The 22815-nt window shown below is 55.0% G+C and overlaps 1 protein-coding gene and 1 long non-coding RNA gene across 2 annotated transcripts in view; one reads left to right on the top strand and one right to left on the bottom strand.

The window, feature by feature from the left end:
* Window positions 1-22815, bottom strand: part of LOC145529722 (uncharacterized) — a 25155-nt gene extending 2340 nt beyond the window's left edge. Inside the window, exons 1-2 of the long non-coding RNA XR_014071312.1 lie at window positions 22704-22815; window positions 15051-15162 (exon numbers count right to left, since the gene is read on the bottom strand). This is a non-coding gene — a long non-coding RNA (uncharacterized LOC145529722). The remainder of the gene's footprint in view (window positions 1-15050; window positions 15163-22703) is intronic.
* On the top strand, window positions 292-5355 carry LOC145529579 (uncharacterized). The gene is made up of 3 exons (XM_081550164.1): window positions 292-3740; window positions 4140-4452; window positions 4703-5355. The coding sequence occupies exons 1-3, from the start codon at window positions 3504-3506 to the stop codon at window positions 5329-5331; spliced, it is 1179 nt and encodes a 392-aa protein (XP_081406290.1). The 5' UTR covers window positions 292-3503; the 3' UTR covers window positions 5332-5355.

The raw sequence follows: 22815 nt of genomic DNA, 5'->3' as shown, positions 1-22815 counted from the left end.
GAGGCCCGGCCCTGGGCCCCGATTGGGCACTGCCCCAGTCCGGAGCCAATCACAGTGGCCAGGGAGCTGGAACGCACCGATTGGCCAGGGCCAGGTCATGTGACCATGCTCCCCAGGAAACACAAATATTACCAAGATACCCTAACAAACCAATGAACAAAATTATCCAGTAAAGGCAAACCGTACTTTTTAATGAGGCCAATGTCACAGAAAAAAAAAAAAAAAATGCTTCACAATGAACTGCTCAAGGAAGCTACTAAATAAACTTTCAGAAAAGTTAAGTAGTTTTTTTTTTTTTTTAATAGGGTGACGGAGAGCTATACCTTTCCTATCTATGTGAATTTAGGTTTAAACTAGATTTCCCTTGGCTATTATATACGACAAAAAAAACCCCACATCACCCCCTTTCACTCCCCCCACCCCCCAAAAGTGTTTTAGTCTATTGAGTTTTTGTGTCCTCAGTTGTGTCTGATTCACGGCAACTCACGAACTCTACACAGCCAGGCTCTTCCGTCCATGGAATTCAGGGCAATTTTTTTCTGTCACAGTAAATGCCCACCCTGGGTGATCCAAAGGCAAGGGCTCAGAGGCTCCTGAGAGTCTAACTCCTTTCAGCTGAGCACAGAGCTGGCTCCTCACTGGGATGCCTGTGGCCTGGGGCTCCCAGAGGGGAGAGCAGCACTCGCCCCACCGTGTGGTCACTGCTGGAAGTGCAGGCTGCTCCTCACTCCCCCTTGACAGTGTCCCTGAGGGCGGAACAGTGGGAATCTACTCAAGGTGGAAATGCAAACTCCCATGCAACCAAACTTCCCACAAGGTCTCCAAAACCACTCAGGAACAGGGAATTGGAAACTGCAGGGCATGACATGAATGGAGATGGAGACTTGACACCTTACACCGAGTTCACTTCCAGTTATCCCTAGACAAAGTTTCCATGAAAACTTGTCACAAATCTAGAAGAACAATGAGCAGAAACCGGACACGTGCTTTGAGTCTTCACACACAAAACTAAAAGGCAGTCCACAAAACAACCCAGAGAATACAGTGGACTTTGCAAAATCAAAGATATCTACTGTGGGAAAGACCTCATTACAAAAGCAAAAGACAGGTCATACATCGCGAGACGAATGAGTGGAAACACAAAGCTTCTCAAGGATGTGTCTCCAAACAGACAAAGAACACCAACACAACAAGCCTGTGAAAACTAGGGAAAGGTCTGAAGGGACACCAGACTGAGGAAGACACACACAGAGTATCCCGGATGATGTCCAGCACTGAGGGCCTGAAGAAACAACAGTCTAGTTGCACTCCCTCAGGCCTGTGTGACCCTGGATGAGGCCTCTGTTTCCCGGTGGCTCTGAGAGATGGACAGGGAGGAAGGGGAAGAGAAATCACTTGCATTTCTAATACTCACAGCAAAGTCTTCCAATGAGAAGGGAATTATCACCCCCACTGACAATGCCATTCACTGAAGTGATACCCACGAGTCCATCTAACCCAGAAGGGAAGGAAGGACCTGTTCTCACAAAACGGCGAGAGATGGAAGAAGGAAGATCAAGCCCACACCAATCACTGGAAAGAGAAGCTGTGCTCAGGGCTTGAAAGAATTCCTATTGGGAAAATGATGTCACAGCCCCACAAGGCAATCCACAGCTTCGATGCTATTCCTCCCAAAATGCCAATGCATTGTCGCACCGAACAAAGAATTGCAAAAGGGGTTACGGAAACAGAAAAGAGCCTAAATTGTCAATACAATCCGACGAAAAAGCCCCGATACGGACATCCAAGGTTGTGTGAGAGGAAATTAGACGACCAAACTAGGATCCTCAGGAGAGTATCGGAGAAGGCGATGGCGACCCACGCCAGTACTCTTGCCTGGAAAATGCCCTGGACGGAGGAGCCTGGTAGGCTGCAGGCCATGGGGTCGCGCAGAGTCAGACACGACTGAAGTGACTTAGCCGCAGCGGCAGCAGCAGGACAGTATGCTATTGGGAATACAACAACACACACAGATCCAGATCGATGGAATAAAGTTGAGGGTCCAGAAACAAACCCCGGCATCCATGGTCAACTCATCTGTGACACAGAAGGGGAGAATATCCAAATGGGAACAAGAAAGCCTCTTCAATAAATGGCCATGGGAAAACCAGACAGCTACATCTGAAGAACGCTATTGGTTTTGATCTCACACCACCTCAATATCGGGGAAAAACCTCACCCTAAAGACTGATGTCATGAGATAGCTAGAAAGAAGCGTAGGTCAAAGGCTCCTTAACATCAGAGTCTCCTTGCCATTTGCTGGGCGGAGGTAGAAATGGGTCTCTTCAAGTAAGGGAAAGAGGGAAACGAAGTACACCAATGGGTTTCCATCCAATGGAACCTCTTCACAACAGAGAAGCTAAGCATTCACACATGCAAAAGATAGGAAACGGAACATGAGAGACTCCTTGCAAGTGGTGTATCTGAGAAGGGGTTCATATGGAAAGAGACGAAGAATGCACAGCACTCAGATTCCAAGAAACACCACCACCACCCTTGACCCTTCCCCCATGACCAACTCCGACCTAAAGCCTTTCTCTCCCTCTAACCCATCCCTAAAACATAACCCTCATCTAATCATATACATGTGCATTCCTAGCATCCATCCATCCACACACGAGAGAGAAAGAGGAAGACACAGACTGAATCGAGAAAGGAAAAGAGAGGGACACAGCCAGAGAGAGACACGGAACCAAAGAGAGGAAAGGAGTCGATGGTCCAGACTTTTCATCAATCTGTCTCGAAGGTAGAAGCAATGACAGCGCCCATCCACCCCAGAAGGGGGAAAAGGACGGAAGGTTTGGAGAGGAAAAGACAAGAACGCAGGGAGCCATTAGAAGCTCAGCCACCCGCAGAAGCCGAGCTGGGACACTTGAACAGAATCTCAATGGAAACAGAGGACCAGAAAGTTGGCTACTCTTTTCTATAAGAGAGGGAGACCTTCGAGTCTTCCTTTCGGGCCTCCAACTTGGATGCGGGGTCTCAAAACAGTCAGGAGGGGCGGTGCCTTTTCCTGGGTACCACGGCGCATCCAGGCCTCGTTCTGCCCCATTCTGTGCTGTATCAGCCCTGGATGGAGTCTTTCTTTCTGAAGTCTCGGCGCACAAGCTCCACGTGATATCGGCCCCAGGTGGAGAGGCACGGAGCTGCTCGTAGGCCGACAGACCTAGGAAACAGATGGGAGAATGACCCCCACTCTGCAGATGGAGAGACTGGGGAAACCCTGAGGGGCATATGCTTGTCCAGGGCCACACCACTTATGAGAAGAAGGAGCCTGGTCTGAGAGCAGCGGGGTCCTCGGAGCTCAGGCCCTGGCTGCACCCAGGCCTCCCCAGGGCTGTGGGCTGGGCTGTGTGGCTGTCACTGTGCCTGCACATGGCCTAAGGGGGGTGGTCGAGCAGTCAGAAACCCAGAGATTCCCTTGGGAAGTTTTGGGGAAGGGACCTCAGCACGAACCCCAGGAAATGATGTCACCTGCCGGCAACAGAACCCAACAGAACCCGCAACCCGGGTATCCAGGCCTCCAGAGCGGAGAGGAGCCCCCAGCCAGATCTCTTGCTGCCAGGATGTTCTGCTGTTTGCCCCTGCCCAGAGGCCGGGGCCTCAGGAGAGCTCACAGGCAGTGTGCGTGGGCACCCTGTCGACGTTGGCTCAGGGCACCCCCGAGAGGCCTCTGGCCCTCTGCCCGGAGAAACAGAAAGGTAACACGGGGAGCCCCAGGCCGGGCCAGGCCACCTCTCCCATGCCACCCGGAAACACCGGGTCCTTTGCCTGTGTGTGTGGATGCGGGTTTCTCGGGGTGTGTCTCCCTCAAGGAAGCCCAGGCGGATGTGGGGTCAGAAGCCTGCGGACCAGTTGTGTCCACACCCCAGGGGAGAGCAGGCTGGCTGGGATGGGGAGAGTGCGGGCAGCGCCGGCCGCCCAGGCTGACCTCACACCCTCAGGTGGGTCTCTTTCCTCCCGGGTGGGGATCTGAGCAGACACACGTCTCTGACCCTTCTGGGAAGAGAAGTTCGAGCAGGCAGAAGCAGCGGCTCCACTGGCCAGGCCCAGCTCGGAAAACTCCCAGCACGGCTGGCTGACGGTCACTGTCGTTGCAGAGCTTCCCACGTGATGAGGCCGAGGACGGGGACACCCCGTCCACCTCCCAGAGGGAGGGGTCGGAGCACCACCCCCCCGCCCGTGAGGCCCAGTGCAGGCTCCAGGTGAGCGTGCCCACGGAGGCATCAGCCCCACCGGGGGCGAAGCGGAGGCGGGGAAGGCCTGCTGCCGAGACACCGCCCAGGATACACCCGGCGGCCCAGTCTGAGGCTGCCACGGAGCTCAGCACACCCGGCTCCGACCCAGAGTCCCGAGAACCCCGGCCTCTGAGGCAGCAGGAGGACCTGGAGCCCAGCACGCCAGAGCACAGAGGTGAGGACGCTGGGGCTGGTGCACGGGAGTGTGTGGGGAGGGGGTGCTGAGCTACACAGGGACGAGTCCCCGAAAGATGCTGCTGGGCCTGCAGCAAGCGCTGGCCTCACGCCCCCACCCCCATCTTGCACACTTCAGTCCCGAAAGACATCCGACCCTGGGTATTCTTTGGGAATCTCTTGGAAGCTTTCTGTCCCGGGATACGCACATGCCAAGGCTGGCCTGTGGGCAAACTTTGCTTCTCCCCCAGCTCTAGCACTGGCCTCCAACTGGAACCAGGCTCCACTTCCCAGACCTGTGCCTACAGAGGTGGTGGCTCCAGGTGCAGGACCCAGGGATCCACCGAGGGCAGATGGAGAACCGAGACTTGCCCTCGCAGAGACACCAGGCCAGCTGGGTACTGGCCAGCACACCGGGCAGATCGCATCTCCGTGCCTGCAGGACCCCCAGCCCCAGGCACTGATGTCCCACCCCCTCAGCCAGAACCTCCACCTCCACGTGCGCCTGTACCTGCTCGGGCTTTGGCAGGAGAACCCGAGGCAGAGGAGGAGTCACCGCCTCGGCAGGGAGAGCCTGCCCTGGCTCCCGCGCAACACCCAGACGCCGACGATGACTCACCCGCCCCTGCAGGAAGAACGAGCCCCCGCTCTGGACAGAGACCCAGAGCCCTTGCCGGAAACACCACGTCCAGGGGAGCGGTCGGCTCTGCAGCCTCCATCCCTGTCTGCTCACCGTGGACGCCGGCAACTCGGTCTGCCCCCAGGGGACATGGAGTTCCTTTCCCCTGAACTGCTTTGCATTTGGTTTGTTTCCACCTTTCTGGTGATGTTTTACTTTTTGTATGGTTTCGTCTATTTTTGTTGGTTAAGTTGGGATTAGTAAACTTTTTCATCATTGTTGCAATTTGGGAACACTGTTGTGTAACTCTGGTGATACTGTGTTACCATCACCACTCTGTAGTTTCAGACCCGTTCGATCTTTATGCCCCACCCGCCAACAAAGCCTGGGTTCAAGGCAAGGAGGCCCTGTTCATCCCTCCCCCCGATCCTGACCACAATTTCATCTTTTCTTTCTGCATTCCTTCCTATATTCTTGGTGTCCCCAATCAATGACTCTCAGTGAAATGACTGAAGGAGTTTTTTTCGGACTCTCCACCTACTGTAAGACTCCATTGGAGAGTTCTCATTTTTATGTCATTTGAACTAGCCTTTGATAGCTGACAGGACGGTGTACGTCCTTTCAAGATATCATGTGCCAAACGAAGCCCTTTTGGCAAATGCCATCATTATCTCCAGGCAGGCATTGCTGTTTGAAGGGTGACATCTCAGCCAGAAGGCAGAGGCTGAGCTCCTCTTGTTGCACCAGCTCCCAAAAGAAGCCAAGAAAAGGAGCTGGAACAACAAACCACCCCAACGCCCAGGAAAGCGTTCTTCACGACAGAAGGCTAGCAAATGACCCAACAACCTTGTGGCCCAGAACCCCTCTAGAAAAATCACTGTTCCATACAAAAGAGAAACACATGGGAAGTTCCAAGGAGAGGCAATGCCCATGGCCAGTGTACTTTAGAGACGGCCTGACCGCTCCGGGGAAGACACGCACCGACGGAACCCCTTGGGAAACAGCAGTGAGAGTCCTCACCGTCGTAAGGGTTTCCTCTGGGGACAACCTGCCCTGGGCACCACATGAGGGAGCAGACCGGCTTCTCTTCCTCTGCCCCCACACCACTCACTCATGAAGGCAGCTCAGCTGTTCTCATGCCCTGCCTGCCTGCCTGCCTGCCTGGCTCATCCGTGAGCTGTGACCACCTCCAGGGCAGGACTCCACCTTCTCCTCTCTGTGTACCGTGAATCTGCACACAGTGGGCTTTCAGAACCTTAGGAGACTTGAGCCATTCCCACTCGAGCCAGAACCCTCCCCAGGAAGGAAAACAGCTGTGGAGTCATTTTCGCCCCAGCACTGGTTCCCAAACCCTGGCGGCTCCTACAGCCTCTACGGTGTGAAGAGGGAGGTCCCTTTTGACAGAGCTTTCCGGCTGTCAGATCGAAGCTGTTGTTTCACTGTCAGCTGTGTCTCTGCCGTTGCAGCCAGGTGGGCCACGCTGCTCCAAAGGAGCTCACAAGCTGAGTTGCAAGGGAGGTATTGAGAGGACAGGGATGGCTACAACGTGCTGCAAACTGAGTGAGGGTCCCCGCAATCCTCAGCAAAGGTCTGTGGTGTGCAAGTGGGGAGTAGAGGGCCCCCAAGTTCCAAAGGAAGGGAGGTACTCGGGAGATAAAGCCCTTGGCTGCTGTGGTAGCAGCTGCAGATGGCAGCTCGTCCACAGTGCACTTCGAATGAGGTCATATGAGCGGGACTCTGGAAATGGCTCCGAAATCCAGAGAAAGGGGTCAGGGTATGTGGGAATCCGGCGGGGGTGGGGGGTGGATGAAGGAAGGTGTCCTTCCTCTCTCCAGTGCAATTTGGTTTGGTGAGTCTCAAAGCTACCAGATGGCACTTCCCAAGTCAGGCCCCCGCAGGAATCAGGGTGGGCTGCGTGCCTCGGCCCCTGCCACAGGGACAAGCCACACCAGTGGCCTCCCTGAGCTCAAATGGCCGGATCTGGGGGTTCCGTCTGGGTGCACACCTCCTTGCTGTGGCCAAGTTCCCCCCTTCTCTGAGCACCAGCTTCATCATCCTCTCGAATGAGGACATCGATTGCTACCTTGGCACGTTAATCTCTTCATCCTGTGAAGACTCATTAGGCTTATCCTACAATTACTAGCTGGCCCGAAGAGATATCTCCTGAATCCAGATTAAGCTGGAGTCTCCCAGGCTCATCTGGCATGTCTTCCCTGAAGTCTGCCAAAACCCACACCCTTGCATTTCCAGGGACTCCCCTTAGCCGGCTGGGCAGAAAACCCAGCATGGTTCAAACAAGCTGACAGACAAGCGGGAGAGGACTCAACGGGCAGACGGCCTCCGTCAGGTCTCGGGTGGAGCTCTGGGACCACAGCAGCAACGGGCCATCCCAGCCCCTGGGCTCAGCAGCGCCCTCATTCTCAGGCCGGCGGCTCTGCCCTGAGGGGAGCAGGAAGGTCACCAACTGCCGCAGGCGGACCTCAAGCCCCTCCCACTGCTGGAGCCTGACCTCCCCCGGCCCCACCCCTTCCCCTACCCCAGCAGGACGAGAGCTCGTCTTCCCCTGGCTTCCAACGTGAGGCCCGGCCCTGGGCCCCGATTGGGCACTGCCCCAGTCCGGAGCCAATCACAGTGGCCAGGGAGCTGGAACGCACCGATTGGCCAGGGCCAGGTCATGTGACCATGCTCCCCAGGAAACACAAATATTACCAAGATACCCTAACAAACCAATGAACAAAATTATCCAGTAAAGGCAAACCGTACTTTTTAATGAGGCCAATGTCACAGAAAAAAAAAAAAAATGCTTCACAATGAACTGCTCAAGGAAGCTACTAAATAAACTTTCAGAAAAGTTAAGTAGTTTTTTTTGTTTTTTAATAGGTTGACGGAGAGCTATACCTTTCCCATCTATGTGAATTTAGGTTTAAACTAGATTTCCCTTGGCTATTATATACGACAAAAAAAACCCCCACATCACCCCCTTTCACTCCCCCCACCCCCCAAAAGTGTTTTAGTCTATTGAGTTTTTGTGTCCTCAGTTGTGTCTGATTCACGGCAACTCACGAACTCTACACAGCCAGGCTCTTCCGTCCATGGAATTCAGGGCAATTTTTTTCTGTCACAGTAAATGCCCACCCTGGGTGATCCAAAGGCAAGGGCTCAGAGGCTCCTGAGAGTCTAACTCCTTTCAGCCGAGCACAGAGCTGGCTCCTCACTGGGATGCCTGTGGCCTGGGGCTCCCAGAGGGGAGAGCAGCACTCGCCCCACCGTGTGGTCACTGCTGGAAGTGCAGGCTGCTCCTCACTCCCCCTTGACAGTGTCCCTGAGGGCAGAACAGTGGGAATCTACTCAAGGTGGAAATGCAAACTCCCATGCAACCAAACTTCCCACAAGGTCTCCAAAACCACTCAGGAACAGGGAATTGGAAACTGCAGGGCATGACATGAATGGAGATGGAGACTTGACACCTTACACCGAGTTCACTTCCAGTTATCCCTAGACAAAGTTTCCATGAAAACTTGTCACAAATCTAGAAGAACAATGAGCAGAAACCGGACACGTGCTTTGAGTCTTCACACACAAAACTAAAAGGCAGTCCACAAAACAACCCAGAGAATACAGTGGACTTTGCAAAATCAAAGATATCTACTGTGGGAAAGACCTCATTACAAAAGCAAAAGACAGGTCATACATCGCGAGACGAATGAGTGGAAACACAAAGCTTCTCAAGGATGTGTCTCCAAACAGACAAAGAACACCAACACAACAAGCCTGTGAAAACTAGGGAAAGGTCTGAAGGGACACCAGACTGAGGAAGACACACACAGAGTATCCCGGATGATGTCCAGCACTGAGGGCCTGAAGAAACAACAGTCTAGTTGCACTCCCTCAGGCCTGTGTGACCCTGGATGAGGCCTCTGTTTCCCGGTGGCTCTGAGAGATGGACAGGGAGGAAGGGGAAGAGAAATCACTTGCATTTCTAATACTCACAGCAAAGTCTTCCAATGAGAAGGGAATTATCACCCCCACTGACAATGCCATTCACTGAAGTGATACCCACGAGTCCATCTAACCCAGAAGGGAAGGAAGGACCTGTTCTCACCAAACGGCGAGAGATGGAAGAAGGAAGATCAAGCCCAAACCAATCACTGGAAAGAGAAGCTGTGCTCAGGGCTTGAAAGAATTCCTATTGGGAAAATGATGTCACAGCCCCACAAGGCAATCCACAGCTTGGACGCTATTCCTCCCAAAATAACAATGCATTGTCGCACCGAACAAAGAATTGCAAAAGGGGTTACGGAAACAGAAAAGAGCCTAAATTGTCAATACAATCCGACGAAAAAGCCCCGATACGGACATCCAAGGTTGTGTGAGAGGAAATTAGACGACCAAACTAGGATCCTCAGGAGAGTATCGGAGAAGGCGATGGCGACCCACGCCAGTACTCTTGCCTGGAAAATGCCCTGGACGGAGGAGCCTGGTAGGCTGCAGGCCATGGGGTCGCGCAGAGTCAGACACGACTGAAGTGACTTAGCCGCAGCGGCAGCAGCAGGACAGTATGCTATTGGGAATACAACAACACACACAGATCCAGATCGATGCAATAAAGTTGAGGGTCCAGAAACAAACCCCGGCATCCATGGTCAACTCATCTCTGACACAGAAGGGGAGAATATCCAAATGGGAACAAGAAAGCCTCTTCAATAAATGGCCATGGGAAAACCAGACAGCTACATCTGAAGAACGCTATTGGTTTTGATCTCACACCACCTCAATATCGGGGAAAAACCTCACCCTAAAGACTGATGTCATGAGATAGCTAGAAAGAAGCGTAGGTCAAAGGCTCCTTAACATCAGAGTCTCCTTGCCATTTGCTGGGCGGAGGTAGAAATGGGTCTCTTCAAGTAAGGGAAAGAGGGAAACGAAGTACACCAATGGGTTTCCATCCAATGGAACCTCTTCACAACAGAGAAGCTAAGCATTCACACATGCAAAAGATAGGAAACGGAACATGAGAGACTCCTTGCAAGTGGTGTATCTGAGAAGGGGTTCATATGGAAAGAGACGAAGAATGCACAGCACTCAGATTCCAAGAAACACCACCACCACCCTTGACCCTTCCCCCATGACCAACTCCGACCTAAAGCCTTTCTCTCCCTCTAACCCATCCCTAAAACATAACCCTCATCTAATCATATACATGTGCATTCCTAGCATCCATCCATCCACACACGAGAGAGAAAGAGGAAGACACAGACTGAATCGAGAAAGGAAAAGAGAGGGACACAGCCAGAGAGAGACACGGAACCAAAGAGAGGAAAGGAGTCGATGGTCCAGACTTTTCATCAATCTGTCTCGAAGGTAGAAGCAATGACAGCGCCCATCCACCCCAGAAGGGGGAAAAGGACGGAAGGTTTGGAGAGGAAAAGACAAGAACGCAGGGAGCCCTTAGAAGCTCAGCCACCCGCAGAAGCCGAGCTGGGACACTTGAACAGAATCTCAATGGAAACAGAGGACCAGAAAGTTGGCTACTCTTTTCTATAAGAGAGGGAGACCTTCGAGTCTTCCTTTTGGGCCTCCAACTTGGATGCGGGGTCTCAAAACAGTCAGGAGGGGCGGTGCCTTTTCCTGGGTACCACGGCGCATCCAGGCCTCGTTCTGCCCCATTCTGTGCTGTATCAGCCCTGGATGGAGTCTTTCTTTCTGAAGTCTCGGCGCACAAGCTCCACGTGATATCGGCCCCAGGTGGAGAGGCACGGAGCTGCTCGTAGGCCGACAGACCTAGGAAACAGATGGGAGAATGACCCCCACTCTGCAGATGGAGAGACTGGGGAAACCCTGAGGGGCATATGCTTGTCCAGGGCCACACCACTTATGAGAAGAAGGAGCCTGGTCTGAGAGCAGCGGGGTCCTCGGAGCTCAGGCCCTGGCTGCACCCAGGCCTCCCCAGGGCTGTGGGCTGGGCTGTGTGGCTGTCACTGTGCCTGCACATGGCCTAAGGGGGGTGGTCGAGCAGTCAGAAACCCAGAGATTCCCTTGGGAAGTTTTGGGGAAGGGACCTCAGCACGAACCCCAGGAAATGATGTCACCTGCCGGCAACAGAACCCAACAGAACCCGCAACCCGGGTATCCAGGCCTCCAGAGCGGAGAGGAGCCCCCAGCCAGATCTCTTGCTGCCAGGATGTTCTGCTGTTTGCCCCTGCCCAGAGGCCGGGGCCTCAGGAGAGCTCACAGGCAGTGTGCGTGGGCACCCTGTCGACGTTGGCTCAGGGCACCCCCGAGAGGCCTCTGGCCCTCTGCCCGGAGAAACAGAAAGGTAACACGGGGAGCCCCAGGCCGGGCCAGGCCACCTCTCCCATGCCACCCGGAAACACCGGGTCCTTTGCCTGTGTGTGTGGATGCGGGTTTCTCGGGGTGTGTCTCCCTCAAGGAAGCCCAGGCGGATGTGGGGTCAGAAGCCTGCGGACAAGTTGTGTCCACACCCCAGGGGAGAGCAGGCTGGCTGGGATGGGGAGAGTGCGGGCAGCGCCGGCCGCCCAGGCTGACCTCACACCCTCAGGTGGGTCTCTTTCCTCCCGGGTGGGGATCTGAGCAGACACACGTCTCTGACCCTTCTGGGAAGAGAAGTTCGAGCAGGCAGAAGCAGCGGCTCCACTGGCCAGGCCCAGCTCGGAAAACTCCCAGCACGGCTGGCTGACGGTCACTGTCGTTGCAGAGCTTCCCACGTGATGAGGCCGAGGACGGGGACACCCCGTCCACCTCCCAAAGGGAGGGGTCGGAGCACCAGCCCCCCGCCCGTGAGGCCCAGTGCAGGCTCCAGGTGAGCGTGCCCACGGAGGCATCAGCCCCACCGGGGGCGAAGCGGAGGCGGGGAAGGCCTGCTGCCGAGACACCGCCCAGGATACACCCGGCGGCCCAGTCTGAGGCTGCCACGGAGCTCAGCACACCCGGCTCCGACCCAGAGTCCCGAGAACCCCGGCCTCTGAGGCAGCAGGAGGACCTGGAGCCCAGCACGCCAGAGCACAGAGGTGAGGACGCTGGGGCTGGTGCACGGGAGTGTGTGGGGAGGGGGTGCTGAGCTACACAGGGACGAGTCCCCGAAAGATGCTGCTGGGCCTGCAGCAAGCGCTGGCCTCACGCCCCCACCCCCATCTTGCACACTTCAGTCCCAAAAGACATCCGACCCTGGGTATTCTTTGGGAATCTCTTGGAAGCTTTCTGTCCCGGGATACGCACATGCCAAGGCTGGCCTGTGGGCAAACTTTGCTTCTCCCCCAGCTCTAGCACTGGCCTCCAACTGGAACCAGGCTCCACTTCCCAGACCTGTGCCTACAGAGGTGGTGGCTCCAGGTGCAGGACCCAGGGATCCACCGAGGGCAGATGGAGAACCGAGACTTGCCCTCGCAGAGACACCAGGCCACCTGGGTACTGGCCAGCACACCGGGCAGATCGCATCTCCGTGCCTGCAGGACCCCCAGCCCCAGGCACTGATGTCCCACCCCCTCAGCCAGAACCTCCACCTCCACGTGCACCTGTACCTGCTCGGGCTTTGGCAGGAGAACCCGAGGCAGAGGAGGAGTCACCGCCTCGGCAGGGAGAGCCTGCCCTGGCTCCCGCGCAACACCCAGACGCCGACGATGACTCACCCGCCCCTGCAGGAAGAACGAGCCCCCGCTCTGGACAGAGACCCAGAGCCCTTGCCGGAAACACCACGTCCAGGGGAGCGGTCGGCTCTGCAGCCTCCATCCCTGTCTGCTCACCGTGGACGCCGGCAACTCGGTCTGCCCCCAGGGGACATGGAGTTCCTTTCCCCTGAACTGCTTTGCATTTGGTTTGTTTCCACCTTTCTGGTGATGTTTTACTTTTTGTATGGTTTCGTCTGTTTTTGTTGGTTAAGTTGGGATTAGTAAACTTTTTCATCATTGTTGCAATTTGGGAACACTGTTGTGTAACTCTGGTGATACTGTGTTACCATCACCACTCTGTAGTTTCAGACCCGTTCGATCTTTATGCCCCACCCGCCAACAAAGCCTGGGTTCAAGGCAAGCAGGCCCTGTTCATCCCTCCCCCCGATCCTGACCACAATTTCATCTTTTCTTTCTGCATTCCTTCCTATATTCTTGGTGTCCCCAATCAATGACTCTCAGTGAAATGACTGAAGGAGTTTTTTTCGGACTCTCCACCTACTGTAAGACTCCATTGGAGAGTTCTCATTTTTATGTCATTTGAACTAGCCTTTGATAGCTGAAAGGACGGTGTACGTCCTTTCAAGATATCATGTGCCAAACGAAGCCCTTTTGGCAAATGCCATCATTATCTCCAGGCAGGCATTGCTGTTTGAAGGGTGACATCTCAGCCAGAAGGCAGAGGCTGAGCTCCTCTTGTTGCACCAGCTCCCAAAAGAAGCCAAGAAAGGGAGCTGGAACAACAAACCACCCCAACGCCCAGGAAAGCGTTCTTCATGACAGAAGGCTAGCAAATGACCCAACAACCTTGTGGCCCAGAACCCCTCTAGAAAAATCACTGTTCCATACAAAAGAGAAACACATGGGAAGTTCCAAGGAGAGGCAATGCCCATGGCCAGTGTACTTTAGAGACGGCCTGACCGCTCCGGGGAAGACACGCACCGACGGAACCCCTTGGGAAACAGCAGTGAGAGTCCTCACCGTCGTAAGGGTTTCCTCTGGGGACAACCTGCCCTGGGCACCACATGAGGGAGCAGACCGGCTTCTCTTCCTCTGCCCCCACACCATTCACTCATGAAGGCAGCTCAGCTGTTCTCATGCCCTGCCTGTCTGCCTGCCTGCCTGCCTGCCTGGCTCATCCGTGAGCTGTGACCACCTCCAGGGCAGGACTCCACCTTCTCCTCTCTGTGTACCGTGAATCTGCACACAGTGGGCTTTCAGAACCTTAGGAGACTTGAGCCATTCCCACTCGAGCCAGAACCCTCCCCAGGAAGGAAAACAGCTGTGGAGTCATTTTGGCCCCAGCACCGGTTCCCAAACCCTGGCGGCTCCTAAAGCCTCTACGGTGTGAAGAGGGAGGTCCCTTTTGACAGAGCTTTCTGGCTGTCAGATCGAAGCTGTTGTTTCACTGTCAGCTGTGTCTCTGCCGTTGCAGCCAGGTGGGCCACGCTGCTCCAAAGGAGCTCACAAGCTGAGTGGCAAGGGAGGTATTGAGAGGACAGGGATGGCTACAACGTGCTGCAAACTGAGTGAGGGTCCCCACAATCCTCAGCAAAGGTCTGTGGTGTGCAAGTGGGGAGTAGAGGGCCCCCAAGTTCCAAAGGAAGGGAGGTACTCGGGAGATAAAGCCCTTGGCTGCTGTGGTAGCAGCTGCAGATGGCAGCTCGTCCACAGTGCACTTCGAATGAGGTCATATGAGCGGGACTCTGGAAATGGCTCCGAAATCCAGAGAAAGGGGTCAGGGTATGTGGGAATCCGGCGGGGGTGGGGGGTGGATGAAGGAAGGTGTCCTTCCTCTCTCCAGTGCAATTTGGTTTGGTGAGTCTCAAAGCTACCAGATGGCACTTCCCAAGTCAGGCCCCCGCAGGAATCAGGGTGGGCTGCGTGCCTCGGCCCCTGCCACAGGGACAAGCCACACCAGTGGCCTCCCTGAGCTCAAATGGCCGGATCTGGGGGTTCCGTCTGGGTGCACACCTCCTGGCTGTGGCCAAGTTCCCCCCTTCTCTGAGCACCAGCTTCATCATCCTCTCGAATGAGGACATCGATTGCTACCTTGGCACGTTACTCTCTTCATCCTGTGAAGACTCATTAGGCTTATCCTACAATTACTAGCTGGCCCGAAGAGATATTTCCTGAATCCAGATTAAGCTGGAGTCTCCCAGGCTCATCTGGCATGTCTTCCCTGAAGTCTGCCAAAACCCACACCCTTGCATTTCCAGGGACTCTCCTTAGCCGGCTGGGCAGAAAACCCAGCATGGTTCAAACAAGCTGACAGACAAGCGGGAGAGGACTCACGGGCAGACGGCCTCCCTCAGGTCTCGGGTGGAGCTCTGGGACCACAGCAGCAACGGGCCATCCCAGCCCCTGGGCTCAGCAGCGCCCTCATTCTCAGGCCGGCGGCTCTGCCCTGAGGGGAGCAGGAAGGTCACCAACTGCCGCAGGCGGACCTCAAGGCCCTCCCACTGCTGGAGCCTGACCTCCCCCGGCCCCACCCCTTCCCCTACCCCAGCAGGACGAGAGCTCGTCTTCCCCTGGCTTCCAACGTGAGGCCCGGCCCTGGGCCCCGATTGGGCACTGCCCCAGTCCGGAGCCAATCACAGTGGCCAGGGAGCTGGAACGCACCGATTGGCCAGGGCCAGGTCATGTGACCATGCTCCCCAGGAAACACAAATATTACCAAGATACCCTAACAAACCAATGAACAAAATTATCCAGTAAAGGCAAACCGTACTTTTTAATGAGGCCAATGTCACAGAAAAAAAAAAAAAAAGCTTCACAATGAACTGCTCAAGGAAGCTACTAAATAAACTTTCAGAAAAGTTAAGTAGTTTTTTTTTTTTTTTTAATAGGGTGACGGAGAGCTATACCTTTCCCATCTATGTGAATTTAGGTTTAAACTAGATTTCCCTTGGCTATTATATACGACAAAAAAAACCCCACATCACCCCCTTTCACTCCCCCCACCCCCCAAAAGTGTTTTAGTCTATTGAGTTTTTGTGTCCTCAGTTGTGTCTGATTCACGGCAACTCACGAACTCTACACAGCCAGGCTCTTCCGTCCATGGAATTCAGGGCAATTTTTTTCTGTCACAGTAAATGCCCACCCTGGGTGATCCAAAGGCAAGGGCTCAGAGGCTCCTGAGAGTCTAATTCCTTTCAGCTGAGCACAGAGCTGGCTCCTCACTGGGATGCCTGTGGCCTGGGGCTCCCAGAGGGGAGAGCAGCACTCGCCCCACCGTGTGGCCACTGCTGGAAGTGCAGGCTGCTCCTCACTCCCCCTTGACAGTGTCCCTGAGGGCGGAACAGTGGGAATCTACTCAAGGTGGAAATGCAAACTCCCATGCAACCAAACTTCCCACAAGGTCTCCAAAACCACTCAGGAACAGGGAATTGGAAACTGCAGGGCATGACATGAATGGAGATGGAGACTGGACACCTTACACCGAGTTCACTTCCAGTTATCCCTAGACAAAGTTTCCATGAAAACTTGTCACAAATCTAGAAGAACAATGAGCAGAAACTGGACACGTGCTTTGAGTCTTCACACACAAAACTAAAAGGCAGTCCACAAAACAACCCAGAGAATACAGTGGACTTTGCAAAATCAAAGATATCTACTGTGGGAAAGACCTCATTACAAAAGCAAAAGACAGGTCATACATCGCGAGACGAATGAGTGGAAACACAAAGCTTCTCAAGGATGTGTCTCCAAACAGACAAAGAACACCAACACAACAAGCCTGTGAAAACTAGGGAAAGGTCTGAAGGGACACCAGACTGAGGAAGACACACACAGAGTATCCCGGATGATGTCCAGCACTGAGGGCCTGAAGAAACAACAGTCTAGTTGCACTCCCTCAGGCCTGTGTGACCCTGGATGAGGCCTCTGTTTCCTGGTGGCTCTGAGAGATGGACAGGGAGGAAGGGGAAGAGAAATCACTTGCATTTCTAATACTCACAGCAAAGTCTTCCAATGAGAAGGGAATTATCACCCCCACTGACAATGCCATTCACTGAAGTGATACCCACGAGTCCATCTAACCCAGAAGGGAAGGAAGGACCTGTTCTCACAAAACGGCGAGAGATGGAAGAAGGAAGATCAAGCCCACACCAATCACTGGAAAGAGAAGCTGTGCTCAGGGCTTGAAAGAATTCCTATTGGGAAAATGATGTCACAGCCCCACAAGGCAATCCACAGCTTCGATGCTATTCCTCCCCAAATGCCAATGCATTGTCGCACCGAACAAAGAATTGCAAAAGGGGTTACGGAAACAGAAAAGAGCCTAAATTGTCAATACAATCCGACGAAAAAGCCCCGATACGGACATCCAAGGTTGTGTGAGAGGAAATTAGACGACCAAACTAGGATCCTCAGGAGAGTATCGGAGAAGGCGATGGCGACCCACGCCAGTACTCTTGCCTGGAAAATGCCCTGGACGGAGGAGCCTGGTAGGCTGCAGGCCATGGGGTCGCGCAGAGTCAGACACGACTGAAGTGACTTAGCCGCAGCGGCAGCAGCAGGACAGTATGCTATTGGGAATACAACAACACACACAGATCCAGATCGATGGAATAAAGTTGAGGGTCCAGAAACAAACCCCGGCATCCATGGTCAACTCATCTCTGACACAGAAGGGGAGAATATCCAAATGGGAACAAGAAAGCCTCTTCAATAAATGGCCATGGGAAAACCAGACAGCTACATCTGAAGAACGCTATTGGTTTTGATCTCACACCACCTCAATATCGGGGAAAAACCTCACCCTAAAGACTGATGTCATGAGATAGCTAGAAAGAAGCGTAGGTCAAAGGCTCCTTAACATCAGAGTCTCCTTGCCATTTGCTGGGCGGAGGTAGAAATGGGTCTCTTCAAGTAAGGGAAAGAGGGAAACGAAGTACACCAATGGGTTTCCATCCAATGGAACCTCTTCACAACAGAGAAGCTAAGCATTCACACATGCAAAAGATAGGAAACGGAACATGAGAGACTCCTTGCAAGTGGTGTATCTGAGAAGGGGTTCATATGGAAAGAGACGAAGAATGCACAGCACTCAGATTCCAAGAAACACCACCACCACCCTTGACCCTTCCCCCATGACCAACTCCGACCTAAAGCCTTTCTCTCCCTCTAACCCATCCCTAAAACATAACCCTCATCTAATCATATACATGTGCATTCCTAGCATCCATCCATCCACACACGAGAGAGAAAGAGGAAGACACAGACTGAATCGAGAAAGGAAAAGAGAGGGACACAGCCAGAGAGAGACACGGAACCAAAGAGAGGAAAGGAGTCGATGGTCCAGACTTTTCATCAATCTGTCTCGAAGGTAGAAGCAATGACAGCGCCCATCCACCCCAGAAGGGGGAAAAGGACGGAAGGTTTGGAGAGGAAAAGACAAGAACGCAGGGAGCCCTTAGAAGCTCAGCCACCCGCAGAAGCCGAGCTGGGACACTTGAACAGAATCTCAATGGAAACAGAGGACCAGAAAGTTGGCTACTCTTTTCTATAAGAGAGGGAGACCTTCGAGTCTTCCTTTTGGGCCTCCAACTTGGATGCGGGGTCTCAAAACAGTCAGGAGGGGCGGTGCCTTTTCCTGGGTACCACGGCGCATCCAGGCCTCGTTCTGCCCCATTCTGTGCTGTATCAGCCCTGGATGGAGTCTTTCTTTCTGAAGTCTCGGCGCACAAGCTCCACGTGATATCGGCCCCAGGTGGAGAGGCACGGAGCTGCTCGTAGGCCGACAGACCTAGGAAACAGATGGGAGAATGACCCCCACTCTGCAGATGGAGAGACTGGGGAAACCCTGAGGGGCATATGCTTGTCCAGGGCCACACCACTTATGAGAAGAAGGAGCCTGGTCTGAGAGCAGCGGGGTCCTCGGAGCTCAGGCCCTGGCTGCACCCAGGCCTCCCCAGGGCTGTGGGCTGGGCTGTGTGGCTGTCACTGTGCCTGCACATGGCCTAAGGGGGGTGGTCGAGCAGTCAGAAACCCAGAGATTCCCTTGGGAAGTTTTGGGGAAGGGACCTCAGCACGAACCCCAGGAAATGATGTCACCTGCCGGCAACAGAACCCAACAGAACCCGCAACCCGGGTATCCAGGCCTCCAGAGCGGAGAGGAGCCCCCAGCCAGATCTCTTGCTGCCAGGATGTTCTGCTGTTTGCCCCTGCCCAGAGGCCGGGGCCTCAGGAGAGCTCACAGGCAGTGTGCGTGGGCACCCTGTCGACGTTGGCTCAGGGCACCCCCGAGAGGCCTCTGGCCCTCTGCCCGGAGAAACAGAAAGGTAACACGGGGAGCCCCAGGCCGGGCCAGGCCACCTCTCCCATGCCACCCGGAAACACCGGGTCCTTTGCCTGTGTGTGTGGATGCGGGTTTCTCGGGGTGTGTCTCCCTCAAGGAAGCCCAGGCGGATGTGGGGTCAGAAGCCTGCGGACAAGTTGTGTCCACACCCCAGGGGAGAGCAGGCTGGCTGGGATGGGGAGAGTGCGGGCAGCGCCGGCCGCCCAGGCTGACCTCACACCCTCAGGTGGGTCTCTTTCCTCCCGGGTGGGGATCTGAGCAGACACACGTCTCTGACCCTTCTGGGAAGAGAAGTTCGAGCAGGCAGAAGCAGCGGCTCCACTGGCCAGGACCAGCTCGGAAAACTCCCAGCACGGCTGGCTGACGGTCACTGTCGTTGCAGAGCTTCCCACGTGATGAGGCCGAGGACGGGGACACCCCGTCCACCTCCCAAAGGGAGGGGTCGGAGCACCAGCCCCCCGCCCGTGAGGCCCAGTGCAGGCTCCAGGTGAGCGTGCCCACGGAGGCATCAGCCCCACCGGGGGCGAAGCGGAGGCGGGGAAGGCCTGCTGCCGAGACACCGCCCAGGATACACCCGGCGGCCCAGTCTGAGGCTGCCACGGAGCTCAGCACACCCGGCTCCGACCCAGAGTCCCGAGAACCCCGGCCTCTGAGGCAGCAGGAGGACCTGGAGCCCAGCACGCCAGAGCACAGAGGTGAGGACGCTGGGGCTGGTGCACGGGAGTGTGTGGGGAGGGGGTGCTGAGCTACACAGGGACGAGTCCCCGAAAGATGCTGCTGGGCCTGCAGCAAGCGCTGGCCTCACGCCCCCACCCCCATCTTGCACACTTCAGTCCCAAAAGACATCCGACCCTGGGTATTCTTTGGGAATCTCTTGGAAGCTTTCTGTCCCGGGATACGCACATGCCAAGGCTGGCCTGTGGGCAAACTTTGCTTCTCCCCCAGCTCTAGCACTGGCCTCCAACTGGAACCAGGCTCCACTTCCCAGACCTGTGCCTACAGAGGTGGTGGCTCCAGGTGCAGGACCCAGGGATCCACCGAGGGCAGATGGAGAACCGAGACTTGCCCTCGCAGAGACACCAGGCCAGCTGGGTACTGGCCAGCACACCGGGCAGATCGCATCTCCGTGCCTGCAGGACCCCCAGCCCCAGGCACTGATGTCCCACCCCCTCAGCCAGAACCTCCACATCCACGTGCACCTGTACCTGCTCGGGCTTTGGCAGGAGAACCCGAGGCAGAGGAGGAGTCACCGCCTCGGCAGGGAGAGCCTGCCCTGGCTCCCGCGCAACACCCAGACGCCGACGATGACTCACCCGCCCCTGCAGGAAGAACGAGCCCCCGCTCTGGACAGAGACCCAGAGCCCTTGCCGGAAACACCATGTCCAGGGGAGCGGTCGGCTCTGCAGCCTCCATCCCTGTCTGCTCACCGTGGACGCCGGCAACTCGGTCTGCCCCCAGGGGACATGGAGTTCCTTTCCCCTGAACTGCTTTGCATTTGGTTTGTTTCCACCTTTCTGGTGATGTTTTACTTTTTGTATGGTTTCGTCTATTTTTGTTGGTTAAGTTGGGATTAGTAAACTTTTTCATCATTGTTGCAATTTGGGAACACTGTTGTGTAACTCTGGTGATACTGTGTTACCATCACCACTCTGTAGTTTCAGACCCGTTCGATCTTTATGCCCCACCCGCCAACAAAGCCTGGGTTCAAGGCAAGCAGGCCCTGTTCATCCCTCCCCCCGATCCTGACCACAATTTCATCTTTTCTTTCTGCATTCCTTCCTATATTCTTGGTGTCCCCAATCAATGACTCTCAGTGAAATGACTGAAGGAGTTTTTTTCGGACTCTCCACCTACTGTAAGACTCCATTGGAGAGTTCTCATTTTTATGTCATTTGAACTAGCCTTTGATAGCTGAAAGGACGGTGTACGTCCTTTCAAGATATCATGTGCCAAACGAAGCCCTTTTGGCAAATGCCATCATTATCTCCAGGCAGGCATTGCTGTTTGAAGGGTGACATCTCAGCCAGAAGGCAGAGGCTGAGCTCCTCTTGTTGCACCAGCTCCCAAAAGAAGCCAAGAAAGGGAGCTGGAACAACAAACCACCCCAACGCCCAGGAAAGCGTTCTTCATGACAGAAGGCTAGCAAATGACCCAACAACCTTGTGGCCCAGAACCCCTCTAGAAAAATCACTGTTCCATACAAAAGAGAAACACATGGGAAGTTCCAAGGAGAGGCAATGCCCATGGCCAGTGTACTTTAGAGACGGCCTGACCGCTCCGGGGAAGACACGCACCGACGGAACCCCTTGGGAAACAGCAGTGAGAGTCCTCACCGTCGTAAGGGTTTCCTCTGGGGACAACCTGCCCTGGGCACCACATGAGGGAGCAGACCGGCTTCTCTTCCTCTGCCCCCACACCATTCACTCATGAAGGCAGCTCAGCTGTTCTCATGCCCTGCCTGTCTGCCTGCCTGCCTGCCTGCCTGGCTCATCCGTGAGCTGTGACCACCTCCAGGGCAGGACTCCACCTTCTCCTCTCTGTGTACCGTGAATCTGCACACAGTGGGCTTTCAGAACCTTAGGAGACTTGAGCCATTCCCACTCGAGCCAGAACCCTCCCCAGGAAGGAAAACAGCTGTGGAGTCATTTTGGCCCCAGCACCGGTTCCCAAACCCTGGCGGCTCCTAAAGCCTCTACGGTGTGAAGAGGGAGGTCCCTTTTGACAGAGCTTTCTGGCTGTCAGATCGAAGCTGTTGTTTCACTGTCAGCTGTGTCTCTGCCGTTGCAGCCAGGTGGGCCACGCTGCTCCAAAGGAGCTCACAAGCTGAGTGGCAAGGGAGGTATTGAGAGGACAGGGATGGCTACAACGTGCTGCAAACTGAGTGAGGGTCCCCACAATCCTCAGCAAAGGTCTGTGGTGTGCAAGTGGGGAGTAGAGGGCCCCCAAGTTCCAAAGGAAGGGAGGTACTCGGGAGATAAAGCCCTTGGCTGCTGTGGTAGCAGCTGCAGATGGCAGCTCGTCCACAGTGCACTTCGAATGAGGTCATATGAGCGGGACTCTGGAAATGGCTCCGAAATCCAGAGAAAGGGGTCAGGGTATGTGGGAATCCGGCGGGGGTGGGGGGTGGATGAAGGAAGGTGTCCTTCCTCTCTCCAGTGCAATTTGGTTTGGTGAGTCTCAAAGCTACCAGATGGCACTTCCCAAGTCAGGCCCCCGCAGGAATCAGGGTGGGCTGCGTGCCTCGGCCCCTGCCACAGGGACAAGCCACACCAGTGGCCTCCCTGAGCTCAAATGGCCGGATCTGGGGGTTCCGTCTGGGTGCACACCTCCTGGCTGTGGCCAAGTTCCCCCCTTCTCTGAGCACCAGCTTCATCATCCTCTCGAATGAGGACATCGATTGCTACCTTGGCACGTTACTCTCTTCATCCTGTGAAGACTCATTAGGCTTATCCTACAATTACTAGCTGGCCCGAAGAGATATTTCCTGAATCCAGATTAAGCTGGAGTCTCCCAGGCTCATCTGGCATGTCTTCCCTGAAGTCTGCCAAAACCCACACCCTTGCATTTCCAGGGACTCCCCTTAGCCGGCTGGGCAGAAAACCCAGCATGGTTCAAACAAGCTGACAGACAAGCGGGAGAGGACTCACGGGCAGACGGCCTCCCTCAGGTCTCGGGTGGAGCTCTGGGACCACAGCAGCAACGGGCCATCCCAGCCCCTGGGCTCAGCAGCGCCCTCATTCTCAGGCCGGCGGCTCTGCC

This window comes from Giraffa tippelskirchi, chromosome 12 (assembly GCF_054371585.1).
Source record: "Giraffa tippelskirchi isolate mGirTip1 chromosome 12, T2T-mGirTip1v1.2.pri, whole genome shotgun sequence".
NCBI lineage: Eukaryota > Metazoa > Chordata > Mammalia > Artiodactyla > Giraffidae > Giraffa > Giraffa tippelskirchi.
The sequence above is the reverse complement of the archived record's forward strand: the minus strand, read 5'-3'. Positions and strand labels throughout refer to the sequence as shown.

Coding starts and splice junctions, on each gene's coding strand:
- LOC145529579 (XM_081550164.1), top strand. CDS start 3,504: ATGATGTCACCTGCCGGCAACAGAACCCAACAGAACCCGCAACCCGGG. Junction 3,741..4,139: donor CTGCCCGGAGAAACAGAAAG/GTAACACGGGGA, acceptor CTGTCGTTGCAG/AGCTTCCCACGTGATGAGGC. Junction 4,453..4,702: donor CAGCACGCCAGAGCACAGAG/GTGAGGACGCTG, acceptor CTTCTCCCCCAG/CTCTAGCACTGGCCTCCAAC.